The sequence below is a fragment of the Kwoniella botswanensis genome, chromosome 1, assembly GCF_036426115.1.
Source record: "Kwoniella botswanensis chromosome 1, complete sequence".
In the NCBI taxonomy this organism is placed as follows: Eukaryota; Fungi; Basidiomycota; class Tremellomycetes; order Tremellales; family Cryptococcaceae; genus Kwoniella; species Kwoniella botswanensis.
The window spans coordinates 10,519,962-10,544,420 of NC_088599.1; the positions used below are offsets into that span (position 1 = coordinate 10,519,962).

The window sequence follows — 24,459 nt, forward strand, 5'->3', positions numbered from 1 at the left end:
GGCTCTTATAGTGTTCTCCTATAAATTCCTTCCTTCGTTCCCACAATCTTAATGATAATACACATGACTCATCATCTTCGAATGAAACCACGACCTGTCATTTACACAGGTCCAACAAGCTGGAACAATAATCTCCTGACTATCCCACTCATAGCATCAGGTTGATGCTATATCACATACAACGTCAGCTTCGTATCTTATTTCTGGAAAAACGACACGCTAACCTTATAAGCATCCATTACCATACCCATTGCCACGGCACCCAAGATCGTTTCGCCAAATGGTACGATAGGTACCCAAGCTCTTTTTCTGGCACTGGACCAAGCTGATTCGAGTGCACGAGGTAGGACATACATCGCTGTATGAGAAATGCAATTCAAGTCAGCTATCTTAGTATTCGAATTGGGAAGCCGAAAGATCTCAGCTCACCTAGTTCCGCACGACGTTTCTACATTCACGAATAAACCAAGAGGCAAGATCAGTAAACATTCCAAGACATCGTAATAATCGAACACTTTGTACAGTGGTGACAACTCACCTTCTCTTCCACAAGTAATGACAGACAAGTACTAAATCCCATCAACCAGAAAGTCTCCTTTCTCTTCAAGGCATTTCGTAAAAAGTTGGTCCCCCAACCTTGTTCGACCGATTGTATACGTAAACAGAACAAAGCTATATGACACCAGATAGCCGATCAATAACGATACAATGGATGATGGCTTCGTATATCAATGGGAGCATGCTTGCTACTCACTCTGATAAATGAACACGAATACACCCAAGAACGAACAACTCCTCGTTATACCCCATATGACCCTTGCTAACATCTTCAAGGGATCTCTTTGGACATGATGGCGACGAAGGACAAGCATTGGGATAAGATGCAAGGCAGAGTAAACCGGAAGCATGAATCGCTAAGTGATGCAAAAGCACCTCGTGAGTTGAGTTGTCATTGATATGAGCATGGAAAAAAGAACTAACGAAGACAGCGAAGAATCGTCGCAGATTGGTCTCGGGACAGCTATCCACCCAGGGGTGTACCATCTCACTGAAAGACATCGTGAGCTATTCTGACGTTCATTGAAACAGAATACGAAGCCAGTGCCAAGCTCACCAGGGTACGACAGACGGCTTCCAACCTTCTTTCAGCTTGACCAGCATCTGTTCAAGAGTTTTTCGATTCGTCGGTGTGATGGCCTAAGAAGGGTCCCTAGTCAGCTTTTGGTACACACACTAGACGGTGTGAAGCGTTGTAAAGAGCTCACCTTGTGCTCTAAAGCCTTTTTAACCTGTACCGGCTCGATGATCTTCTGTCTTACCAATGTCCGATTGGCATTGACAGCAAATCCTGGTACTCTCGAGGCTTGTAAGATCCTTCGCAAGATCGTGTCAGCTCACACTCGGACACGAAGGAACGGCTCAACTCACCATGCACTATATTCCCTCGGTATAGTCTCTGGACTACATAACCACGCAAACATGATCTGACCACAACAAGCTCCAAATACCAATAAATCGCCATGAGGTATATGTATCCCTAACCGGGGTGTATACTGATTATAAGAAGCTTGAAGTCCTCTGACGAACATTCTAAAATATCCCGTAAGTTAATTTCCTTCTTTTTGGTATTTGGAAAGAGTTAACTCACTGTTGAGCCACGCCTGTTCTCCTACTTTGACTTTCCCATAACAACCCCAAACTACCCACTGCACCAGCAACAGCCGCCTGCCACCTTCTCTCACCTTCATCTCCCTCTCTTTCAGGCGGACCAAAAGTCGGTTTATTGAATAATCCATTTTTCAACCTCCTCCTGTAATATCCTATCGGAGGAGCTAATCTCAACATGTGTAAGGTAAGAGTATTGAGGAAAGTGAACGTTCCCAGCATTGCACCGAACCTGAAGGGTTCTTGACCGAATATGGCGTGTCGGAATAACGCAAGACGTAATTTCTTATTACGAAGGTTTCGGAATAGAGCCAGGAGGACGTTTATACCTGCTCGAACGGAGAATGCTAATAAGAATGATCCTACAAATGAAGAATACTTTTAGCTGACACGATTCACTTGTGGTTGATGAATACAGTGCTTATAGTGGGATATTGGGAAGATGAAGTAGAGCAGGACTTACGCAGACCCCTCTTCAAAGCTAGAATACCTGCTCTCTCAGGATCGCGAGGTAACAATTTCTTCTCATTTTGACTTCTCCACACCAGATCTTTACCTGCTTTCGATACTTCCGCTATCAACTTATCCCTTTCACCTGAAGGGTTCGTTGAGAGGAGTAATAGCGAGTCTAGGGAAGCCAGAGAGAGTGTCCGTCGAATTTGATCGGCACTATGTATTGAACACGTTTTTTCAGCTATGATTACGCATTGACCCTGATAACTGACTTACGTTTCTGACAAGTTGGGTGTACCAGGATCACTCATCAGGTAGTCCACTTGATCTCTCGGTATACCTTTAGTCGACTTGGGGGTATACTGGCCTTCCTCCAACGCTCGTCCAGGGAAAATGACTTCTCCAGCAGCGGATGTCGAAGCAGATTTACTAGGACCAGCATGCGTATGAGACAATGAAGTGAATCTCAATCTCTTCTTCTCCCTTCCGTGTCCATTGGATGATCCAGTGGATAACGACGAGGGTGTCCTGCGTAAACACGAGGCGTGATTGGGGCTGGTCTCGGTTGATGAGGATGCCAAAGGGGGACTATGATGAGGTGAATTTGTATCGATGATTGGGGATTCGTCTAATTTTGAGGATGAAGATGAGGATGAAGGTAATGCTTTATGATGTGAGGCAGGTGAGAAGTTGGGTGGTGGAGCGGTTTTGGATCGTTGATGATGAGTTGGTAAAGGTGGTGAGGAGGGCAGGGACGGTTGAGGTGAGACGATATTGGCTGGAGAGTTGAGACCTGGTATGAGGTCGAGGCTGGACAAGAGGTTGGGTGGTGATGACATGGCGGTGGAGGTGTCTTTGAGCAGTATGAGTTGACTGGTGACTACTGATGAATCAGATCATGATACGAGTGATCATTCAATGACGTTCATAACACTTGGATAGTCGTTTCGAGCAAGAGGATGAAATCGGACGTTGTATCAACATCCAAAGTAACCGGATTATCCATTTATTCATGGTAAATCAATGTGGGACCCCACTCACATCCCCAAAGAAATCAACAGCTGAAACACAACGATGCAACACCAACTCACGTGGTTGGAAATGTGCCTGAGGAACCAAGAAGCCATGAAATGTAAATGGTACCTCCATCTAAGCAAAAGTTGGAATTCATCATGTTTTCGACTTTTGACTGGTGCTTGACTGGATGGATTACCACAACAAAATTGCTACTCCTATCTTCAACATTAGGTACTTCTGACAATCCAATCAAGCAATACCCCGCTCACTCACTATCAGACAACATGCCTCGCTCCCTAGATGATACTCGACGGCATGTGCAGGTCCTCCCTGAGAGAATAGGCGCCGTGAGTGGTCATTCCTTCTTGTCCTTCTTCCCAACCTTCAGATGGTACAAATTCAGCTATCATCCTGGAGTTGCGGGACACGTGTCTGTCCGCCAGAAGCCGGCCTGATTGCCAGCTATTGCAGACACTTTGCTTACCTCTACGTTTATCCGATATATAGGTTGCTGGATCGGAATTCCCTGGACATTATCCGGGAGAAGATCATTCATGGAATTTACAGAAATTCAAAGAGGTAAGCTGCTTGAACACCAGTCGAGGATCAGCTTGCAAGAGTACTGATCATCCATGATTGTAGAATCTCATCACATCTGTGCAACGCTTAACACCTTCAACCATCGAATTTGACTTAGTCGGAGTAGACGCATCTATAGCGAATGCTTTGAGGAGAGTGATGATTGCTGAGGTGAGTGTGTCAGCTATTTTGAAACCGGATACCGTACTGAGCTAACTCATCCGTACTGATCTTTAGGTCCCTACCATTGCCATCGAAGAGATATACGTATGGAACAACACATCTATCATGCAAGATGAAGTGTTATGTCATAGAGTTGGATTGGTACCATTGAAGATTGATCCCAGGTCATTGAAGTACAGGCGTAAGCATCCATTCATCTTATATACCACGCTATTATCCTCATAAGTCTTTTCGGTGCTGAGGCTGGTCCCATCGTGTGCATGTTATAGCATCACCTCACTCTGCCCCTCACGAAACGGATACGATAGTCTTCGACCTTTCCGTACGATGCGACCGTCGTCCGGGAGTAGACAAATCAGAGAAAGACCCCAAAAAACTATATTTCGATTCCAATGTCTATACGGGAATGATGAAATGGTCACCTTCAGGAGATCAATCAAGGAAATATAAAGGGAAGGAACCTAAACCCGTAGATAGGGATATACTCTTGTGTAAATTGAGACCGGGTCAACAGATTGATTTGCACTGTTTCGCGAGGAAGGGAGTGGGTATGGATCATGCGAAGTTCAGTCCTGTTGGTGAGTACATCCGGTCTCATCATCTTGAACACGGATATGAACAGACAAATGTTTCGAAAAACTGGGATATCAAATCAAAGGTCGAATCTCGCAGGATTCTTACCACTAGAAAACCAAAATACTAACTACACTTTACACTTCACTTGATCGTAGCGACCGCCTCTTACCGACTTCTCCCACATATAATCCTCCGTGAACCCATCCCTATAGAACATCAACAGAAATTCCAGAAATGTTTCCCAGAAGGTGTCATTGAAATCGAGAATGATCAAGTGGTAGTGAAGAACCCACGAAAAGATACGGTCAGTAGAGAAGTGTTGAGACATCCTGAGTTCGCCGATAAGGTGTCGTTGAATAGGATAAGGGATCATTTCATCTGTGAGTGGACTTTCCGATCTGAAACAATTGTACTCCTTGAAATCTCTCGAAAAGTATCAGACGAAGAGGGAATATCAAGTGGGGAGAAAGGGAAAGGAACGAGATTAAGTATTATCAGGCGATGCACTTGTTATTTGTTGAAAAGAGGAATATACGTTCCTATCTGTCTTAATGGGTAGAACTGACCAATGTTCGCGTCCCTACACAGTCAACGTGGAGTCAACAGGTCAATACAACCCTGAAGAACTAGTTCCAGAAGCTATCAAGATCCTTTTATCTAAGATCTCAGCAGTGGAAGAAGGTTTGGACAAGCTGTTCGCCTCGGAGGGTCAAGTGGCTTAGATAGTTCACTCCTCGAATAGTCTTCTCTCAGGAGGATGTGAAGTCGTACCTTGAGATAGATGTAATCGTAACTTCGTTCAGCATTTATTGGATGCATATAGACTATATATATATCATTCACGATTTGACATCAATACAAAGGTACAAAGATACAGAGATACAAAGATACAACTTGCAAATCAAATTAATCAGTTATTACCCATTCGAGAAGCTTTGAACCTCGATACTTTCTTTGGTTTAACATCTTCACTCGCTGTTTGTGTTGCAGGTGTGGGTGTTGGTATTGGAATCGATACAGATTGATTAGGTGAGATATTTGGTGATTCAGGAACCAAAGGAATTATAGGTGGTTTAGACTTCGACTTATCTTTGTCATCTACAGCTACCTCTCCCTTTTCAGGATTATCATTCGATAAAATAGGTGGTAATGATTTTTCCCAATCTTCATATTGTTTCTTCTTGCCTTTCTCTACATTCTTCCTTTCCCTGTCTTGTCGTTCTTGTTCAATCAATTGGGAAGTGGGAATTTCCAATTCCATTAATTTCTTCTTGATATTCTCTCTGTTTTCTCTTCTCTCCTTCCTTCCCTCACCGTCTTCTCTATTTTCTTCATCTTGATCTTCATCATCGGTTTCGAGCGATTCTTCACCAGGTGCCAAAACCAGATTGCCATTCTCCAATTTACCCACTCTGATGAACCTCCTTAAGTCCTCGGGTTTAGGATTGATTATCATCGGTTCACCAAATTCAGATATTCTAGGTAATCCCAACATTACCCCTCCCTCTCCCTCTCCTTCTTCCCCTTCTCCTTCTTGCAATTCGTCAAAATGGGGATCATCTAAATCGCGATTTAGAGGTTTGTAAGTTTGTCTCTTATGGTATTCTAATGCTACTTCCCTTGCTAATAACGCTTGATCTAGATCGTATTCATCTTCCTCCCCTGTGGAATATTCACTAAACTCATCGTCATCATCATCTTGGTCTTCTCCTTCTTCTTCTTCGTTATTGTTTTTTGTGGGTACTTCATTTTGATTGGTATATTTGTTTTCCCCATTAGTAGTATAATTGGTTCTACCTACACTAACATCAATCTCGCTTTTCTTCGGAGCTTTGAACCCATTCGAAATTGGTCTTTCAACAATTTTCAAATTATCCAATCTCTCTTTCACGCCATGCTGTACCACAGGGGGCTTCTCAATCACACCAGATTTGATAGTGTTCGTACCCTTACTTTCAGACACTTTAGGTAAATTAGGTATTCGGGCCGTTGAGGTTGTTTGGATATTAGGTGCAGAGGCATCTATTTCAGGTTGACTCAACCTTTGTGAGAATAGACTTTGTTTCTTTATCTTGGATTTAGGTGGTGGATCGTTAAATGCTTTATCACCCTTCGTCGTTGTCGTCGGAGGCGAAGCCAAAGTCGAAGGAGAAGAAGAAGCATTCTCTATGATTGATGATGGGGTTATATCTCGTGTTTGATTTCCCATCATATCCATCAAATCCCTCAACTTAGTTTTGTCATATTCTGCTTGAGAAAGTTTCGTAGTCATACGTGACGATCCATCCAAGAAACCCCTTTTAAACCCCGCAAAACCACTGGTATCATCCCTTTTCCTCGGTTGAGGAGGAGGTATAACAGGAACTGGCTTGATACTGAATTCGCCCGAGTTGGAGTTGGACTCGTCAGATACTGCTAGAGGTAGGGGAAAGCCGAACCTCTTACTCATCTGAGAGAGTGATTCGTCAGGTGCAGGAGAAGTAGGTGGAGATGGCAAGGAAGGATCGAAAGTTACTGATTTTTTGAGTGTAGGTGGGTTAGAAGGCTTGAGGATGGATTTGGATGGAAGAGGTTGGCTGGATGAGGGCCTACGATCTCGCACTGGAGGTGAATAGGGTGAAGGTGGAGTAGCTTGTGTTGTACTGGAAGATGTCTCTGTCACGGTATTGGATGAACGTATTATACCCCCCTTAGCCTTGATAGTTGATTGGACTGGAGGTTCATCCTCATCACTTGAGGTATCTTCGTTGAACAGTCTCCTTCTCAAGGCGGCTCGACGAGCGATAGCCTCAGGAGAGAAATAATCATCTTCTTTTTCTTCTATCGGTTGTCCATCAGTTGAGGTTGAGGTTGAGGGTGGTGGAGGTGGACCAATTGTCTCACCTGAGAGAGTTTCACGGATCTCATGGATTGGTAGACCTTCTTCATTGGTTGTCTAAAGTGATTATCAGTATGATCCGATATGTAAACCAACAATTCAAACTCACCGTATTGTCCCCTAGTGAGTCTCTTGATACTCCTACCGCCGTGTCTGAGCCATCTTGATCATCTAGTAGCTCTACTAGAGATGCACCGACGGACTGTTCAGAATTCTTAGGTCTCACTGACTGAATTGTGGTATCAGTAGGTGATGGATGAAGATTCTGAATAGATGTATTTGTTAAATCCGTCGTCGATGATTCCGAAATGAGGGTTTGTACCTCAGTCTGCTTTGTCTGTGCTTGAGGAGCTTCTTCTCCATTGATAGCTTTTCCTTCCTCGTCTTCAGCAGACGAATTCGATGGTCCAGCATCAGCCGCTTTAGGCATCTTATGGAATATCGGATGAAATCCGACTTTCGTTTCGACCAGTTTCCTCTTGCCTTCCTTACCTTTACTTTGCACATCCGATACTTTCTTCTCCAGCCTATCCACAGCAGCGGGTCGCTTATGACCCTCTAACAACCTAGCGTGTTCCTCGAGTAACTGATCTTTCCTCCTTTTCACATATTCCGAAGCTTCCTGGGCGGTCATGTCTACCCAATACCCACAACCTATATTCACTTTGATATCATTCGTATGTACTATATCACCTACCGTTGAGGCTTTGGAGCCGAGGGATAACCTCACTGGGTGGGTCGTGGAGCTGGTGAGATGTTGAAGCTGAAGGGACAGGTGGTCGAGGGCTGCGAGGTGGGATTGGAGAGAGGGTGAGGATGGGATGATAGGTAAGGAGAGGAGTCCTTCGGACATGATGCTCGAGTATCTTCGGTGAGTTTTTCAGGTGAGAGTGGTGTTCATGAAATGTTGGACGGTCAGCCAGAAGGCGATGAATGCCTTGTTTTAGTCAGGCTGTTATCTTCTGTGAGAGTATGGGGATTGTGAATTCTTTCTGAATCAACTGTTGAAATCGAGTGGAATGTGCTATGGTGCAGTCACGTGACATGATTCGAAGACCGATGGGGCTCCACTCCACTTGATCGAGAATTGAGAATGAGATAACATCACGCTCTCCAAATCCACATCCTCGTCTCCATCTATATCACCTTCGTTCTTGATATAACCCTCGGATCTCGGATCGCTCTCCTGTCAATCGGTCAGTCATATCTTGAGAACAAACTCAAAGCTTCTGTCATTCAGTCTTCCATCCGACTCCTGCCCAGACCTGTTAATTCGGAATTCATCCCAGGTCTTCCTTTATAGATGACGAGATTCTACGGGACCGTGTATCATATCCAATCTTAACGTAAACACCCTTTAGGTCTTTCGGATGAATTTTCAGTGGAAGACCAACGAGATAAGAACGAACGAATAAAGGCGAACGATACATGTGTATAACGATTTCACGATCAATCTCTTTATCCTTACCACTTCTGAATTCTCTATACTCCAAGCTCAGCCATGTCTCCTTTACAAGGAAGGAAAAACTCCTTTGGCTCAGTGTTCGTCGAATCTCCAACGATAGAATCGTCAGAACATCATCACAGCAACCATCTACCCGTACCAGTATCTATGGAAGAAGGGAAGGGTAAAGGCAAAGCGACGGATCTAAGCTATTTGATCATATCGGGTGGTACGGGTGCAAACTCTATCGCAAGTGCTTTTGGACATTCACCATCGTTCGTATTGCCTGTATCGGATGATGGAGGATCGAGTTCAGAGATTTTGAGGTGTTTTGGAGGTCCTAGTATCGGTGATATACGTGAGTGTTTCTAGCTCCCTAATTCCCCCTTTTCGGATGGCTTCTGATGCCAATGAATGTATCTTTGTCCAGGCTCCAGACTCATCCGATTGATACCCCTCACACCTAATCCAACCGCCAAAGATGATGTTGAGAGATTGGCGATTTACAATCTTTTAGCCTACCGATTCCCATCCGACGCTCCTGAGAAAGACGTGAGGGAGCTATGGCATGAGATTGTAGAAGGGCGGAGTGAGCTTTGGGATGGGATAGGCGAAGATAAGAAGGAATGTATTCGTGGTGAGTGGAAGCGAAAATGGAGTTTGACTTTCACTAAATTTGAAATTCATGGACTTGTGTTTAGCTTTCCTGGTTCACTTCCAAACGCTTTGTCTGAAACGAGCACATAAACGATTTTCATTCCGGAATTTTTCACTCGGAAATGGATTTTTGACTGGTGCAAGAGATCTCTTCGGGAGTTTACCAAGTGCTATCTTCTTGTTCAAAAGCATAGCAGGGGTGAATGTAAGTGCCCAATCCATTTCCCCCTAATTGATATGCGACTGACAGTTGGGACTCTGTATAGCATGGTGTACAAGTCATCCCTGTCATCAATACGAATCGTGAATATCCCAATTCATTTGAGTGACGAATCAGGCTGACATTTTGATCATGTCTTCACCGATAGAAACCGTCACGATGGCTGCACAGCTAGTAAGCTGATCTCGTGTACCGTCGTGGCTCATCAGCTCATATTCCTGTGTCTCTAGGCAAACTCGACAATCCTAGTAGGACAATGTAACATCTCTCATCCTACCAGTCCAATCACACAGGTATCCACATCATCTCCAGGAGCCATCACTCCCACTCCTAGTTCATCATCGTCCACCAAACCAATTATATCAGGTCCATTACGCCATCACTTCAGACGAGATTCAAGGACGTTCGACACGCCCGATACGTCTTTACCGACCTCTAGAAGAACAAGTTTCGATTTCCCTCAGCACCAGATACAAGGTCAGATCAAAGAAGGTGAAGTAGGATGGTCAGATCAGAAAGCGGTAGGGGGTAATCTGGGATATAGGAAAGGTGAAGAAGAAGCTCCTTTGGAAGCTAGGATAGAAAGGGTATTTTACATCAACCTATATGGTCAGGTAGATATCACTCATTCCTCGTCTTATCTGATCAGTTCATGAACTGATTGTACCGTTATAGGAAATATACCCGGAACCCAATTTGGATTTCATCGATTCCCTCAATCAACGTGACATCCTGGTGTACTCCTGCGGCTCACTATGGACATCGATTATACCTTGTCTCGCTCTGAAAGGTTTAGCGAGCGTGATAGCAGCATCCAAGAGCCTAAAAGCGAAAGTGCTTCTTTGTAAGTTTATTCGTTATTCACTAGACTGCGTCAAATAGATTGCTGGGATGATCTGAATTGCAGTTACTTCAACTGTTATATTGATCTATTGGTTTGCATTGTTATTAGTGAATTCATCGAACGATAGAGAAACTCCCGAATACACAGCATCTGAATATCTATCTACGATATTAGACATGTTGGGACATTATGATAAACCGAAACGAAATAAACCCATCCAGGGAGTACCAGCCTCATCGGATTCAAGCCGGAATGTATCGCCGTCGGATCTGATATCGCATGTGATTTATCTGGAAGGTGGGAAAGTGGGAATCGATTCGGATGTGATAGAGGTGAGTTAACAGCTCGTCTCCAGGATTGGTGATGGCTTCCACTCAAGTCCATAAATTCGACTAAGCAGCAATTTTGTTAGATGCTAAAATGTAAATGTTTATAGAAACTGGGTATCAAGATCATCCAGGTTCCCTTCAACGTCCACGGTTACAAACATGATCAGATCCCGCTGTTCAGTCCTGAAAGTGTTGAGTGGGCAATGGAGAAGGTTTTAGAGAATTTATAGATATCTGCGAACATGGGTTCTTACTCATAGCAAGGTTGGGTCATCAAAGGGATATCTCAGATGCTGTTGTAGGTCTTGTCCTGATGCATTCATCGACTTTCAGACGTCGAAGCAATCTTGATCCTTCGTTTGAGCAATGTCAGTATTCAGATGGAGTGGTCGCGAAGAAACAATTCATATCTGCTGCTGTCCATTAAGCATGCGAGGTGCAAGCACAGAGAACATGCAATGCATGGCAATCGAGCAGTAATGCAGGAATGTCGTATCAAACTACAATACTAGACTGCAAGTTTTTCAACTGATCCAATACACCTCGTTATTCCCTAGAACGGAAGATCGCTTAAGCAGCGGTAGGCTTGGTTCCGGGCTCGAAAGTGTAGGTAAGACCACATTTACCACAGGATTGTCTGTCCTTGTGCCAAGCCATGAAGACACCGGCACCGCAGGTGGGGGCAGGACCTAAACGATGGTACGTGAAAAGTCAGTATACAGATTAAAAGGATGTGCAAATCCAAGGTGGAGTGAGCGACTTACATTCTCGTCTGAGTCGTTGGATCTTACCATCAGACCCGACCTTGTAGTACTTGAGAATGGCCATCTTGACCTTCTTTCTCTTGTGCTTGATCTTCTTGGGGGTGGTCTATGAGTGGAGAAAAAAGGTATCAGTAAGGGTCCACAAGAAAAGACTTTGATTACGGTGGCAAATGCAAGTCAAGTGATTGTGTTAAAGGACGGGTAAAAGGTTCCAGCCGATGGGTACGGTGGCAACGCAAACTCACGTAGTTCTTCTTCTTTCTCTTCTTAGCCATACCACCTCTCAATCTAAGGACCAAGTGGAGAGTGGATTCCTTTTGGATGTTGTAGTCCGAAAGGGTTCGTCCATCTTCCAATTGTTTACCAGCGAAGATCAATCGTTGTTGGTCGGGAGGGATACCTTCCTTGTCTTGGATCTTGGACTTGACATTGTCGATGGTGTCGGATGACTCAACCTCGAGGGTGATGGTTTTACCCGTAAGGCTGTATATGCAACGCAATCGTCAGGGATCCGATTTCACCTGGAGAGGGAGGTTGAATGATGACTAGACTCACGTTTTGACGAAGATTTGCATCTTGATGAGCCTTTGTCTAGCCAACTATGGATCCTCGAGAAAAGCTTGAAGAAGAAAGAGAAAGAGAGGTTAGATCGATGGATGACTAAATGTACGGTGGGTATGGTCTGGTGGAGACCGAGTGAGGGGGATTTTTCGTGGTGAAAAACGAAAATGCCGACTCGGCGAAAGCAGCGGGAAGCAGAGTGGCACAAAGCTGTCAAAGCCACGTGTCAGACGATTCCGGAGTTGAGGGAACCTCCGCACGAGAATTCGGATCTTGTTATTCCAACTTTTCTGTGCGAGAGGAAGATCCCAAGGATCATACCAAACGTAGTCTTCTTACAGTTTATAGTAACGAAAGGCAGCCAGAGTAAGATGGTGGTGATGACTGTCGCAGAGACCCATTCAAGGGCCATAGCCCATGCGCTTCGATTGTTGACTCGCCGTGGGCTCGCTCTTCGACCGACATCTACCCGTCAATTCACCACTTCGTCAGCTGTCAATAATGAACATTCAGATAGACCAAGGTCAAGCCTTGATGGGAAGGACGGAATCTCCTTCAGCTCAGGAGAAATTAGTAGAGACATGAGCTCAACTGCTGAATCTTCGCGGGCTGCAAATTCATCGGAACAATCGTAAGTCGTCTGGGTAGTAGCATATCAGGTGCAATGTAGTTGACCCGCTGAATGGTTTTCTAGTCAAAATACTTCTGAAGAAGATAGACAATATGCAGAAATATTCGCTACATTGAATGAGCAGTAAGTTATAGTCTCGATACATCTTGTGGTCTTCCTTGATCCCTTTGCCATCTTGATCTCCTGTCAGCCTCAAAACCCCCGCACATTGCGTCTATATGTTTCAAATCATTGCTGACATATGTCGACTCTTTTAGATGGCCGAAATCTAACTCCAACACTAAAGCCAAATCTACGAAAGCCAATCACCCACCCAAACCCGAATCCATCGCTGACCGACTAACCTTCGATGGGTATTCTACCCCTTCCCCTCGACATCGGAGTGTACATTCTCGTTTTAGACGATCGGCCGGGTCGACCCCAAAGGAAGCGGAGACGTTTAACGAAATCTTAGCTGGTATATTCGCTGATCTCAATTATGGTTCTGCCTCTTCCTCTTCTCCCGGATCATCAAGGTTGAATTCGTCGAATTTCGGATTAGATGAAGGATATGGTACACAGAGGGGTATAGGTCTCAACGATCCTTACTCAGCTACTAAATCCGGTCTTGGGGGATTTGGATACAAGTTCGGTATTAATAAATCTAATAGTGGTACTATCAAGAATCGAGCTAGAAATCTGAGATCCCATTTTATCGATTTGGAAAAGGAAGATGATAAAGATGATAAAGATTTGGAACTTTTAGAAGAATTTGAAATGCTCAAAGAGGAGATGGAAGTGATTTCGTCTGATGTTGAACTAATAGAATGGTCAAAAAACAGAGTATTCAAACCTTTAGCCAATATTGACAACGACTCAAACTCGAAGACGGGAACAACTGGTTTACCAGTAATCACATATTCACCTACATATCCTAAAATTCTCGCTCATCTGTTGAGAACATTAAGGGTGAATTATAATTCGCCTCATCTGGTTTTGTCATTATTCAACTACGCTCAGAATATATCGTTGGAGAGTTATCTTAGTGGATGTTTGACCGAGGTATATAACGAGGTTCTCCTGACTCGATGGGAGAGTTTTAGGGATTTGAAAGGTGTTGAATTGGGTATAAGGGAAATGGAAATCATGGGTGTCAATTGGGATCAAATCACGGCTAGATTAATATCTAAAATTGTTGAAGAGATTTCGAAAGATTTATTATCTTCTTCTGCTTCTGCTTCTTCCACATCGATATCGTTAGGAGACGAACAAACGATAGATAATGGAGGATTCTCGAATCTGGCTTCATTAAGCACAGTACCGCAAATCCAGAATGACATTTACAAGAAGTACGGTGATAATGTCATAGAGAGACTACGAAGGTTAGATGAGAAAGTATCGAAGGATGTAAGAAAACAGGAGAAGTTGTATGAGATTCATCAGAGACGTAAGAGGAAGCTGAGAGAGGACAGGGAACAGAAATTGGCGAGACAATTTGAAGATGATGCCCGACGTCAGAAACAGCAGGAGGAAAGTGAGAATGAGGATGGCGATGGTGATGGGCATAGGAGAATTGGGTATATCGAAGATCCAAAGGAAGGCGAAAGGGCATATATATAGCATTTGACATCACAACAACCCACTCATATATGTATAACGGATCACTTGAATTAGAACCCGATTGATTGTAAGAGTAGGTCCTCCGCCCCCCGCACAACCACACAAGACACTGATCCATGAAAGCTCACAAGCGAAAGGTTTCGAAGGGCATAGAATGAGCACTCATATATCTGACTGACAAAGCTTACCCCGCTATACCAATCTATTCACTACTAAGTTGCTCTAACATGGTTGCTGGAGTCGTTGCGGCTGACTTTCCGTCACACACAACGAAATGTGAGAACGAATTCAATTCAGTCGCACGGATCATACAAGGCGTTACATCCATCAAACGATGCTTTGAAAGGGGTTTCGAACCCTGTTACGAGCTCAACATGCAGGCGAACAGTAGCATAGGAATGCATGTGAATGCAGAACTCTCCCTTGTTTCTTCTTCTTTTCTTTCTTCTCGTTCGGATGTTCCGTGAGAAGTATCTGTGAGATAGCTTCGATATATATTTTTGTTTCTTGGATTCTCATGACCCCATAGATGTCGTCTTGTCACTCGGCATCCTCACTCCTTTTGTAAATCCTACACCTCCGCAATCCATTCTGTATATACACAATTGTGTCTGTGTTGTATCTTGTATATAGGTATATCCATCCACGCCTAAACCTCACCCTGCCGATCACTGCTTCCTCCTTGTCGATACACGGGACGCCTCACCATGAATCCTTCGGTCCTTATCCACACTCTTCTCTCTCCCTCCCTCATTCCCTCCCCTCAGCTCATCACATTCGATGAATACAATACTCAACCTTCTCTATTGGATTTAGATGAGTACGACCCACCTCCACCACCTGCAGTGAACATTCCTTCTTCACCCACGATCACTATCACTCCGACGGAAACTCTGTATGTTGGTGGAGGCAGCCCAAGAGACATCAACCTTGAATCACTCAACCCGGAGGCTCGAGCGTTCTACCCATCGACACCTCAATCCATCTTGTTATCCTCTCAAGGGAACCATCAAGAGCTGGAGGAATTATTCTCGCTGTACACCAACTCACCTTCACGTTCCTCCTCGCCACCACCATCACCGTCACCGTCGCCTGTGCCGACGCCTGCAGCTACAGCCACTAAAGCGAAACAAAGGAGGTATTCATCATCTTCGACACCATCACCTCGCGATCGAACCAATAGAAGGAGAAGAAGACCAAGGTCAAGTGTTGCTTCTTCGGGCAAGCCGATCCCTCCTACATTATCTCCTCGCAGGAAAGGTACTAAAAGGGCTCAGAAGGGACAACCTCTGGTTGATTTAGATCACCCAGATTCATATCCACCTTCGCCCATCTTAGGTACACCTGATCTCACATCAGGATCTACTGCAAGCTCCTTCCATCTACCAAATCGACCGATTTCAGCGAGTTCCACTTCAGATCAACCCATCTTAATTTCTGATCCATCTGAAGTGGTCGGGCTGTTCGCTTATAGCGGTACCGCCCATCCTTTCCCTCAAGAGGTACTTGCACCAGTTGAACCTGGAGGAGGTGGTCTGAAGTCTTCCGCAGCTGCGAAAGTTCAGGAAGAGTTGATTCAACTGGAAGATCACCAAGATAGCTCCAATCCTTTACACAAGTCTACAGAAGAACAGGAAGATAGTGCTTTGATTGATCTATTGGGATTAAGTTCAAGTGCACCAGAAACAAATTTGCTCGAAGAAGTTGAATTTGAGGACAGCGAATACGAACGAGAAGAAGAAGCATATACACCATATTCAACTATCGATTACAAATTTGGTCTAGATACGGACGAACCGATTGATATTGACGAATTGACCGAGGAGACTATGAATCACAGTTCACCGTATGGTGGTCCCAATGGATCATCGACTTACCAAGTCCCAAATGGCGATGCATCAATTTTAGAGGCCTCAACACCTAATTTCCCCTCTTCATCGTCCCTAAACCATTCATCATCTTCCTCATCCAACCCAAGAGTACATAACGTCTCACCCTACGATGTTCTCTTGTCCGAAGCTTCACCGCGACATACCGTCCCCTCCAATCTTGTCCACCCAAAGCAACTAGATGTATTCCAAACGGAAATCATGCAAGCGTGGATATCTACTGAACCCATCCAGGAATCGAAAGTCTTCGTAAAGAATCTTTTATCTACGTTGACAAGTACCATAAATATGAGGTTTGGGACCAAGGATAATCAGCGGTTCCTGGTAGATGTATTTGGAAGTGTGAGCTGGGGTGGGGAGACGGGAAAGAGTGGGGACTTGGATTTAGTCATTCTGGTGAGTTTTTTCTCCATGAGTTTGAAGTACTAAGGAAGATAAGCTGACTTGATTGATTGCAGGATCGAGCTCAATTACGAGGATGTGAGTGATCAGCTTGAATCAACATCCCCGTCTTACCGTCGCGAAGTAAGCTGATTTGATTTGATTTGAATTCCTGCAGATGAGCCCTCTTTATGGCGTCAGTCTTCTGATGACACTTCATCAAACCGAGTACCCTCGTCTGGAAGACGATCGGTCCCACCAGCCATACGGGAACTGCCTAGGTGCTACTACACTTATGATCTAGCCAACTGCCTTCGGGATGCAGGTATGCGCGAGGTACAGCCTATACCGGGGGCTAGTACCCCGATTGTCAAATTCAAGGATCCTACGGGGAAGATGGAATGCGATATCAATGTGAATGATCTAGGAGGATGGTGAGCTTCGACAAGTATGACTACATGAGAAAATGTCTGACATCTGGAATAGGTATAATTCTTCTCTCATTCTTCATTATTGTCTCATTTCACCTTATCTTCTTCGTCCTATGATCTATATCCTCAAACGATGGCTGTCCGCTCAAGACCTAAATGATGCCTCTGGTGCAAAAGGTCCAGCCACAATGTCGTCATACTGTCTAACATTGATGATTATCGCCTATCTCCAAAACCGAGGTTGCCTACCAAATTTACAGAGGGATATCAACGTTCCTCCTGTCACTTCTGCAAGCGATACCTCTGATCCCGACGTGATATGGGTATCATGGTCAAAGCAACAAGGTGTTCCTGCTCATGTGGCTTTCGCATTAACACCACCGGAAGATTGGAAATCCGCTGAACCTGATTTGACCGTCTCAGATGCTGTTAAAGGATTCTTTACATTTTTCAGTCATACTTCACCTTTATTCTCTGCTAATGCACAAGAGAAAGCTAGATTTGATCATACCAAGGAGATCATATCGATCTTACAAGGTGGTGTAGCTAGTAGGGTGACAAGCGTAGGTGGAGGAAGAGCTGAAGACCAATTGCAGAGGAATCAACTTGCTCAACAAGGGTTCACCTCCGGGCAGATCGATAGTGTGATGGAGATGATGCGAGAAAGTAGGATAAAAGGTGAAGATAAAATGGGTAAAGGTGATAGAGGCATACAGCCTAGAAATTGGTCTGAACGGAGATTAGTAGTTCAAGATCCGTTTTTATGGCAGAAAGTGAGTGCAGTCAATTCAGCTGCCATGTAAGGTTGATCAAAAAGAGCTAATCAATGATTGATTATGTTGTCAGAACTGCGCTGGGATGATATCGAAAGCTGGATTGGATCGATTCTTCACTGTAAGTCAGCTGAATCTGCTGTCTATGGGTTCGTAACAGCTGATATTTGTCAACTCGAGTAGTGCGTTGATAGAGCCCACGATATGCTGCAAGCCAAAGGGAAATCAGCAACGATCGAAGAGCTGTTATTCAATCCTGATCCCATGATATATAAGACGCCTACAACAGGCCGAGGAAGAGGGTTCAGGGGTTCTCCTATGTTGATGCGAGGAAGGCCAGGTGGAAGAGGGTTATGGAGTCCTTGAGCGTGCGAAGCAAAGAAGGGATCTTGACAGATGGGGAGGGCAAGGACGAGGGTCGATCTTGATGGACTATGATTTTGAAAAGATGGAGATACCTTGTAGATCTTTTCTTGCTTTTAGAGAGTTGTATCGCCCCTCAATTCTGCAGTCGTGTACGAGATTGTATCGTAGATGAATGTACACTCATTTGATAGAACACGATATTGCACCATCCGAAGCACGATGGGATCGATCATCTCCATTTGGCGTAGCTGGAGGCATAGGTCATGATGAAGCGATGTTCCTTCAGGGAGAAAAGACAGCACAGTCCCACAAGGAAGAGTAGATTATTCCCCTATCTGTTTCTTGTCCAGCAACCTTTTGAAGGATGCGTGAAATGTCACTCCGATCACGACAATCATAAGACTGAACAGGAGCAGCAGAAGCTAAATGGAAAGAATTGATTTCACACCTCGGCCAAAATCACAAGCATGTTACATACATACAATTGAAACTAACGACAAACATGTACGGAAGATAATATACAAGTCAATTATATATACTACACAACAAATGTTAGGTTATGAGCACATGAACAACATCAACCAATAACTCAGGCAAGGATACTACTTCCCCGCGAAAGATTATTGATCCCAACTACGTCTCACGCTCCTGTAAGTTACTTCATAATTTACTTAATCTAAGTCAATCTAGTTTCATCCTTGCTAGTACCACCGATCATATCCATCTCTCCTTCTGCTGTTATCTTCGTCGTCGCTGTCGTAGCAGCTTCCAGTAAACTCAATACGTGAGGTGTCAGATTCCCCTTTCCTTTCCCATTCCCATTCACATCCACCAACCTAGATAATTTATCAGCCAGGAAATTGTCTTTACCCCATACCCATCTAGCTTTAATTGTGATTCCATATTTGTTTATCAATTCATCGATCTCTTCGAACGTCTGAGTGACTTTGGGACATCGAGCTTTAGTCGTTGATGCTCCTCTATTCCTATTCTGGTATGTCGGTGATGATGATGATGATGATGATGATTGTTCATAATTGGTGGATGTTAAATCACCAATAAATGTCGATGATAACCACATGGAATTACCGGTATTGTTCGAAGTAAAATAAAATCTCCTCTTCCACCCTAAACCCAATCCTAATCCTGGTCTTAGTATATCTACAGGATCATATTTCCTTCTAAGTATCTGATATACCTGATAATTATCAATATAACACCAAACCTTCTTTCCTTTCAACCCACTACCCCATTTTTCCAAACTCAAAAGTAAAGCCTGAGCTTCAATATACTCTGTTGACCCTTTACCTCCAGATAGGAGTTGATGTTTATCCTGCCATACATCTAAAGGTTTCGATTGAGGACCCAGATGTCCGCCGTAACCCTTCCCCGAGGCGTCCGACCATATTTCGTACCTCGCAACGGGGGAGAGATGTCGGAGGAAGTGATCCCATTTGCGGAGGAGTCTGTATGAGATGGTGGATGATAATTTGGTCATGATTATTAAGTGATAGAGTAACAATTAGGTGGCCATTCATGTGAGGGTAAAGGATGATGGATGTCGATTAATACTAAAACGCGATACTGTTGAGACACTATCTGCAAAGACAAATAGTCTGATCATCGATTAGTACTGTCAGTCACATCCCTCCTTTCATCGATTCCACGAAAGGGTGTATGCAGTACACATCATACAAAAGTTCCTCCTTCAGATTGAAGATACTCACAATTCAGTTCCTACTCCTGAGCTATGGCTATATCATCATAAACGTGTGTCTCGTCTCCTTTCTTATTCAATACGATCGACGCGTTCAGATCCCAAGTGAATGTCGAGAGTAAGATTGGCGTGCAGGTTATCGCTCGTACTGTTATATCCAAATTGTCGATATAGGTTTGTTTATCTGATTTGAATACAGTTCTATCTATGGAGTAATCCTCCAGATGACGTTCCAAGTGAGATACAATAGCAGATAACTGTATCGACCTGTTGTCATGTTGATCGTCAATGACGCTATCTGTTCGATCACCAAACACACAAACCACCTCATCGGACATCGCCTAACCGGTGCCCCGTTAGCCGGACATACCACTCCCTCCTCCCTCTGCGATCGGGTCTTTCATGACTTGCAGTAGAGAGAGGGGAACTGAGCAATCTAGACATGTATACATATATTCGATATAACATGATCGGGTCTACTAATAACAACAAGACCATATAGTCACCAACACCAACAAGAAAAACAAGAGAAGGTACTATATCACAACGAGGTATCACCTAAAAACAAAAACCAAAAATGGGAAGAAGCGAAAGCGAAAATGAATGAAGATGGAAAAAATACAGATATGATTAATGGGAGATATATTGGAAAACAAATGAAACTTCTGGTGAACCCAATTCAGCTCTTAAGAGATCATCGTGCATTTTACCCAGTTCGCAATTAGGGAAATGATTCCAGCTAAAAGAAGACACCATTCACTGTCAGCTTTGAGGGTATGAGTAGAAAGTCGACTTGACTTACGTGCTTGCGTCTCCATATAACAATGCAGGGGCTTTCACAAATTGTTTACCATCCCTACACCTCTTACATTTATATGTATCGTGGGTATCGCACGCCGTCTCGGCATTGTACTTGAATAGCTGTCGTAAATCATCTTGAGTGAAATGTCGAGCGGTATCTTCGGCTTCGTCCACTACACACGCAGAGAGATTCTGCTTTTGACATCTGTATAATTCGATGATCAGCATCGAATATACTTCAGGAAGAGTTGGTGAAGAGAACATACTGTCTTTGGAATATCTTTTCTTCAATAGTACCGGTGGTCTGGAATCGATAAACAAAACATTCCTTCTTTTGACCATCTCTCCATACTCGTGCCAAGGCTTGTTGGTCACTCGCAGGGTTCCAATCCTACCATGAAAGTCTGTCAGCTATATTTCCAGACGCTGCCAGGAATAAGGTAGCTTACAGGATCAAATAAGACCAATCTGTTAGCTCCGATCAAGTTGATACCACATCCACCAGCTTTAGAGGATAGCAAGAAGACAAATTCTTTTCCCTCGGGATCATTGAACCGGGATACGATTTTTGATCGTTTAGGTACAGACATCGAGCCATCCAGACGAAGATAGCCATATCTGATTCACGACAATCAGCTATTTGGGCAAAGAATAGATATAACATCGCTAGCTCACCTGTTGTTCCTGCACATCTTCTCCATCAAATCCAACGTCTGCGTGGCATTACTGATAAGTACGATCTTGTCGTTGGTGTGATTTCGGATATGAGCCAGCATCCTTTGGAAGCGCAAATAGATTAGCTTCCACGGTATCATAGACAAGCATCAAGCCAGCTCACCTCTCAAGAACCACAAATTTTCCCGAATAGCTACAATCCACTGTCCTATCTCTACCCTTTCCATGATAGTCGTCCGGTAGGACATTCTCACTTCCGGGTAAATCCTCAGGTAAATTGAGTAAATCAGGATGGTTGACGAGTTTTCGCAACAGACCGATGGCTTTAAGAGGCTGGGAATCTTTTCCTCGCAAAAGTCGTTGTACATCCTTGGACGTGACGAAAAGGTTGTATAATTTCTGTTGAAGAGGTGATGGTCGACAGAATACCACATGCTCGTATTTAACGGGTACTGCATATAAGTAATCAGCATGTTGCACATGTTGCACCACGCTATCAATACACCGTAGTTGATTAACTCACAATATTTGGATAACAGGTCGTTGGTCCGTCGAATGATGAACTTGCTGACCAGTCCACCTAATTCTTTCAACTTGGCATCACTTTCTGCCTTGTCTTTATCAGAGGCATCTGCATCTCTACCTCTGAGAATCTTCAACTCGAAATTCTTCTTGAAATCACCTTTGGAACCCAGGTACTCGGGGTTGGCAAAGTTGAGCAAGGCGAAATATTCCGATAAATCATTTTGGATGGGAGTACCGGTCAAAATTACTCGCCGCTGGACTTTGAGAGAAGTAAGAGCTTGGAATGTCAAGGTATCGGCATTCTTGAGTCGATGGCCTTCATCAGCTAACAAAAGACCGATTTCGCAATTGGCTAGTTCCTCTTGAAGCGTTCGAAGGGTTTCGTATGACACGATCATGACTGCGTTCATTACAGAGTCAGCTGGGAATGCATCATACACGTTCATCCAAGATGGATGGCTTACTTACCTGGTAAGGTGATGTTCCGTCCATGAGCTTGGACCCATCTTCTAACTGCGGGTATCAGTTCAGCTTTTCCTCCTTTTCCATCCACTACCATTGGGTTGACTGCTCCGGGCCCAAGCCATTTCACCAATTCGTTGGCCCAATTACCGACCAAAGAAGTAGGACAGGCGATGATGACCTTTTCACAAGTTGGTTTGCCGGCAATAGGGGACTGCCTCAGTAAGGTCCAGAGCAGAGCGATACATTGTAGTGTTTTACCTACAAAGACTGATCAGCACCGTTCACCGGGCAAAAACAATCGCAACTCACCTAAACCCATTTCATCTGCCATGATGCATCCCCAGGCGTTGGCAGCAAGTAGCCCAGTCGTACACCGATATAAGAACTAGGAAGAGTGTTTTAGCCTACGCTTGGTGAAGACGGTGGTGGGCATTGTAACTCACCTTTACACCTTCAATTTGATGTGGTCTCAAAACCTTCGATAATCTAGGATCGATGACTACTGGCACTTTGACTTCCTTCCTATCTTTCTTAACGTCCACTATACCTAGGATTGCTTTCAATGATTTATGTGGTCCTCTAGCCTCTTCTTCTTTCTTTCTTCTCTCCTCCTCTGCTTTCGCCGCATCGATCTCTTCCGGAGGTGGTCTATCATCTATTGTAGGGTCGAATAGTACTATGGCTGTATCTGCCATGGGGTCATGTAATGGTCGAGGAGTGAGAGTAGGATGACGCCGAGCACCAAGAGAAGCGTGGGAAAGAGCGTGAATGATTGGTTCAGAGGATCTAGGGTTCAGCATCACTGGGATGGAAAAGCTGCATTTGTAGCTCTGTCAGCTTGCATCCATTGAATCGATAGCAATAGGCCTAGCTCACCTCTTGGTGAATACAACAGTCTTCTCCTTGGGCTCAAATACCGGGAACTTCCTATTGCACCATTTTGCCATATCACCCAACACACCATCTTCACCATACTCTTTGTTTCCCATTGCGAATTTACCTTTTTTAATAGGTTTGCCATCTTCGTCTGAATCACTATCGTTGCCACCACCTTGACCCTTGTAGTTGACCGCTTTCCTTTTACGCGCTGGTAGGGCTGAGTCACGTTTGGGTGCTTTCGCTGAAGGTGGTTTGAATGCTTTGAAGGTGACTAGACCGAACCCTCCCCCGGTGGCGGAAGTCACGGGTGGATCGCCGTTCTTGTTTGATAATGGTCTTCTTAGCATGTCGAGTGAGCCTGCCTCGGACGTGTGATCACGGGTCAAGTATCAAGACGAAACTAGAAGGACTATCAAGAAGGAATTGCAGGATTGAATGAGCTGTAGATGAAAGAAAAGAAACGATTAGACGGCAAAAGAAAAAATAGAAAAGAGAAAAGGTTGAAATCAAAACATAATCATTCGATCGTCGGAGCATCAGAGTGGAAACAAGTCGCGTCAACCGGTGTCGACCACTTGAAAAACAAAAATAATCCAGTCAACCGCTCAGACCTCCACCACGTGTAAGCTGCATTGCAATGACGTGGTTTATTTTTTCTTATTATAGACTCACAGAATCGCTTATCAAGGGACGTATATCCAGTATACGCCCTCCTCGTCATTTTGATGCATCGCCCTATCATCCCCTGAGTGTCCCACGCGGGATTCCCTATCAACAACGTACATATGAGTGTAGTCAATAACCAGTGACCGAGCGGGTAAAGGTGGCAGCTGCTCTAGCATCCTACTACCACCACCACCAAGGGAATGAAACCAGGCTTCAAGCCGACATTTATTTTCAGTCCATCCTATCCCAATTTATACATCTATCTACCTCGTCCTCAGCAACCCATCCCTTCTTTCTTCTGCTTCGTATCCCTTTTTGGAGATATAATCATTCATCAGCTGATACCCAACCCAACTCGAATCTACTATATCGACACGAGGAACCTTTTCCCTCCCTCTTTTGTTCTGAAACGCGTTCACGAGCCTACCTTTGCTTTTCCTCTCTCCTAAACCCTCCCTCCCCCTGACGTAGTATCTGAATAGAACACCACC

General features: G+C 44.2%; 9 protein-coding genes across 9 annotated transcripts; 4 read left to right on the forward strand and 5 right to left on the reverse strand.

The window, feature by feature from the left end:
• Positions 1-101: 101 nt before the first annotated feature.
• L199_003975 (uncharacterized protein) lies at positions 102-2,957 on the reverse strand (the record flags this gene model as incomplete). Its single annotated transcript, XM_064889703.1, has 12 exons — positions 102-167; positions 225-358; positions 430-448; positions 539-672; positions 755-914; positions 982-1,048; positions 1,115-1,197; positions 1,266-1,374; positions 1,429-1,590; positions 1,649-2,027; positions 2,129-2,334; positions 2,395-2,957. 12 exons carry the CDS (start codon positions 2,955-2,957, stop codon positions 102-104), a joined length of 2,082 nt encoding a protein of 693 aa, XP_064745775.1.
• Positions 2,958-3,419: 462 nt separating this feature from the next.
• On the forward strand, positions 3,420-5,195 carry L199_003976 (uncharacterized protein; the record flags this gene model as incomplete). Its single annotated transcript, XM_064889704.1, has 7 exons — positions 3,420-3,482; positions 3,643-3,714; positions 3,778-3,885; positions 3,952-4,078; positions 4,167-4,475; positions 4,629-4,853; positions 5,062-5,195. The coding sequence occupies 7 exons, from the start codon at positions 3,420-3,422 to the stop codon at positions 5,193-5,195; spliced, it is 1,038 nt and encodes a 345-aa protein (XP_064745776.1).
• Positions 5,196-5,383: 188 nt separating this feature from the next.
• Positions 5,384-8,204, reverse strand: L199_003977 (uncharacterized protein; the record flags this gene model as incomplete). Its single annotated transcript, XM_064889705.1, has 2 exons — positions 5,384-7,408; positions 7,461-8,204. The coding sequence occupies 2 exons, from the start codon at positions 8,202-8,204 to the stop codon at positions 5,384-5,386; spliced, it is 2,769 nt and encodes a 922-aa protein (XP_064745777.1).
• A 648-nt stretch (positions 8,205-8,852) lies between these two features.
• On the forward strand, positions 8,853-11,075 carry L199_003978 (uncharacterized protein; the record flags this gene model as incomplete). Its single annotated transcript, XM_064889706.1, has 9 exons — positions 8,853-9,153; positions 9,226-9,432; positions 9,497-9,657; positions 9,719-9,755; positions 9,821-9,846; positions 9,903-10,286; positions 10,348-10,516; positions 10,625-10,848; positions 10,953-11,075. The coding sequence occupies 9 exons, from the start codon at positions 8,853-8,855 to the stop codon at positions 11,073-11,075; spliced, it is 1,632 nt and encodes a 543-aa protein (XP_064745778.1).
• A 340-nt stretch (positions 11,076-11,415) lies between these two features.
• Positions 11,416-12,184, reverse strand: L199_003979 (ubiquitin-40S ribosomal protein S27a; the record flags this gene model as incomplete). Its single annotated transcript, XM_064889707.1, has 4 exons — positions 11,416-11,534; positions 11,610-11,715; positions 11,855-12,092; positions 12,165-12,184. 4 exons carry the CDS (start codon positions 12,182-12,184, stop codon positions 11,416-11,418), a joined length of 483 nt encoding a protein of 160 aa, XP_064745779.1.
• A 357-nt stretch (positions 12,185-12,541) lies between these two features.
• Positions 12,542-14,400, forward strand: L199_003980 (uncharacterized protein; the record flags this gene model as incomplete). The annotated part of the gene is made up of 3 exons (XM_064889708.1): positions 12,542-12,801; positions 12,865-12,924; positions 13,059-14,400. 3 exons carry the CDS (start codon positions 12,542-12,544, stop codon positions 14,398-14,400), a joined length of 1,662 nt encoding a protein of 553 aa, XP_064745780.1.
• A 707-nt stretch (positions 14,401-15,107) lies between these two features.
• L199_003981 (uncharacterized protein) lies at positions 15,108-18,240 on the forward strand (the record flags this gene model as incomplete). Its single annotated transcript, XM_064889709.1, has 6 exons — positions 15,108-16,685; positions 16,748-16,769; positions 16,849-17,104; positions 17,157-17,874; positions 17,948-17,995; positions 18,058-18,240. 6 exons carry the CDS (start codon positions 15,108-15,110, stop codon positions 18,238-18,240), a joined length of 2,805 nt encoding a protein of 934 aa, XP_064745781.1.
• A 676-nt stretch (positions 18,241-18,916) lies between these two features.
• On the reverse strand, positions 18,917-19,738 carry L199_003982 (uncharacterized protein; the record flags this gene model as incomplete). Its single annotated transcript, XM_064889710.1, has 1 exon — positions 18,917-19,738. The coding sequence occupies one exon, from the start codon at positions 19,736-19,738 to the stop codon at positions 18,917-18,919; it is 822 nt and encodes a 273-aa protein (XP_064745782.1).
• An 849-nt stretch (positions 19,739-20,587) lies between these two features.
• L199_003983 (uncharacterized protein) lies at positions 20,588-23,649 on the reverse strand (the record flags this gene model as incomplete). Its single annotated transcript, XM_064889711.1, has 11 exons — positions 20,588-20,696; positions 20,760-20,963; positions 21,025-21,149; positions 21,208-21,376; positions 21,434-21,535; positions 21,597-21,885; positions 21,957-22,358; positions 22,427-22,681; positions 22,733-22,808; positions 22,867-23,239; positions 23,300-23,649. The coding sequence occupies 11 exons, from the start codon at positions 23,647-23,649 to the stop codon at positions 20,588-20,590; spliced, it is 2,454 nt and encodes an 817-aa protein (XP_064745783.1).
• Positions 23,650-24,459: the final 810 nt, after the last annotated feature.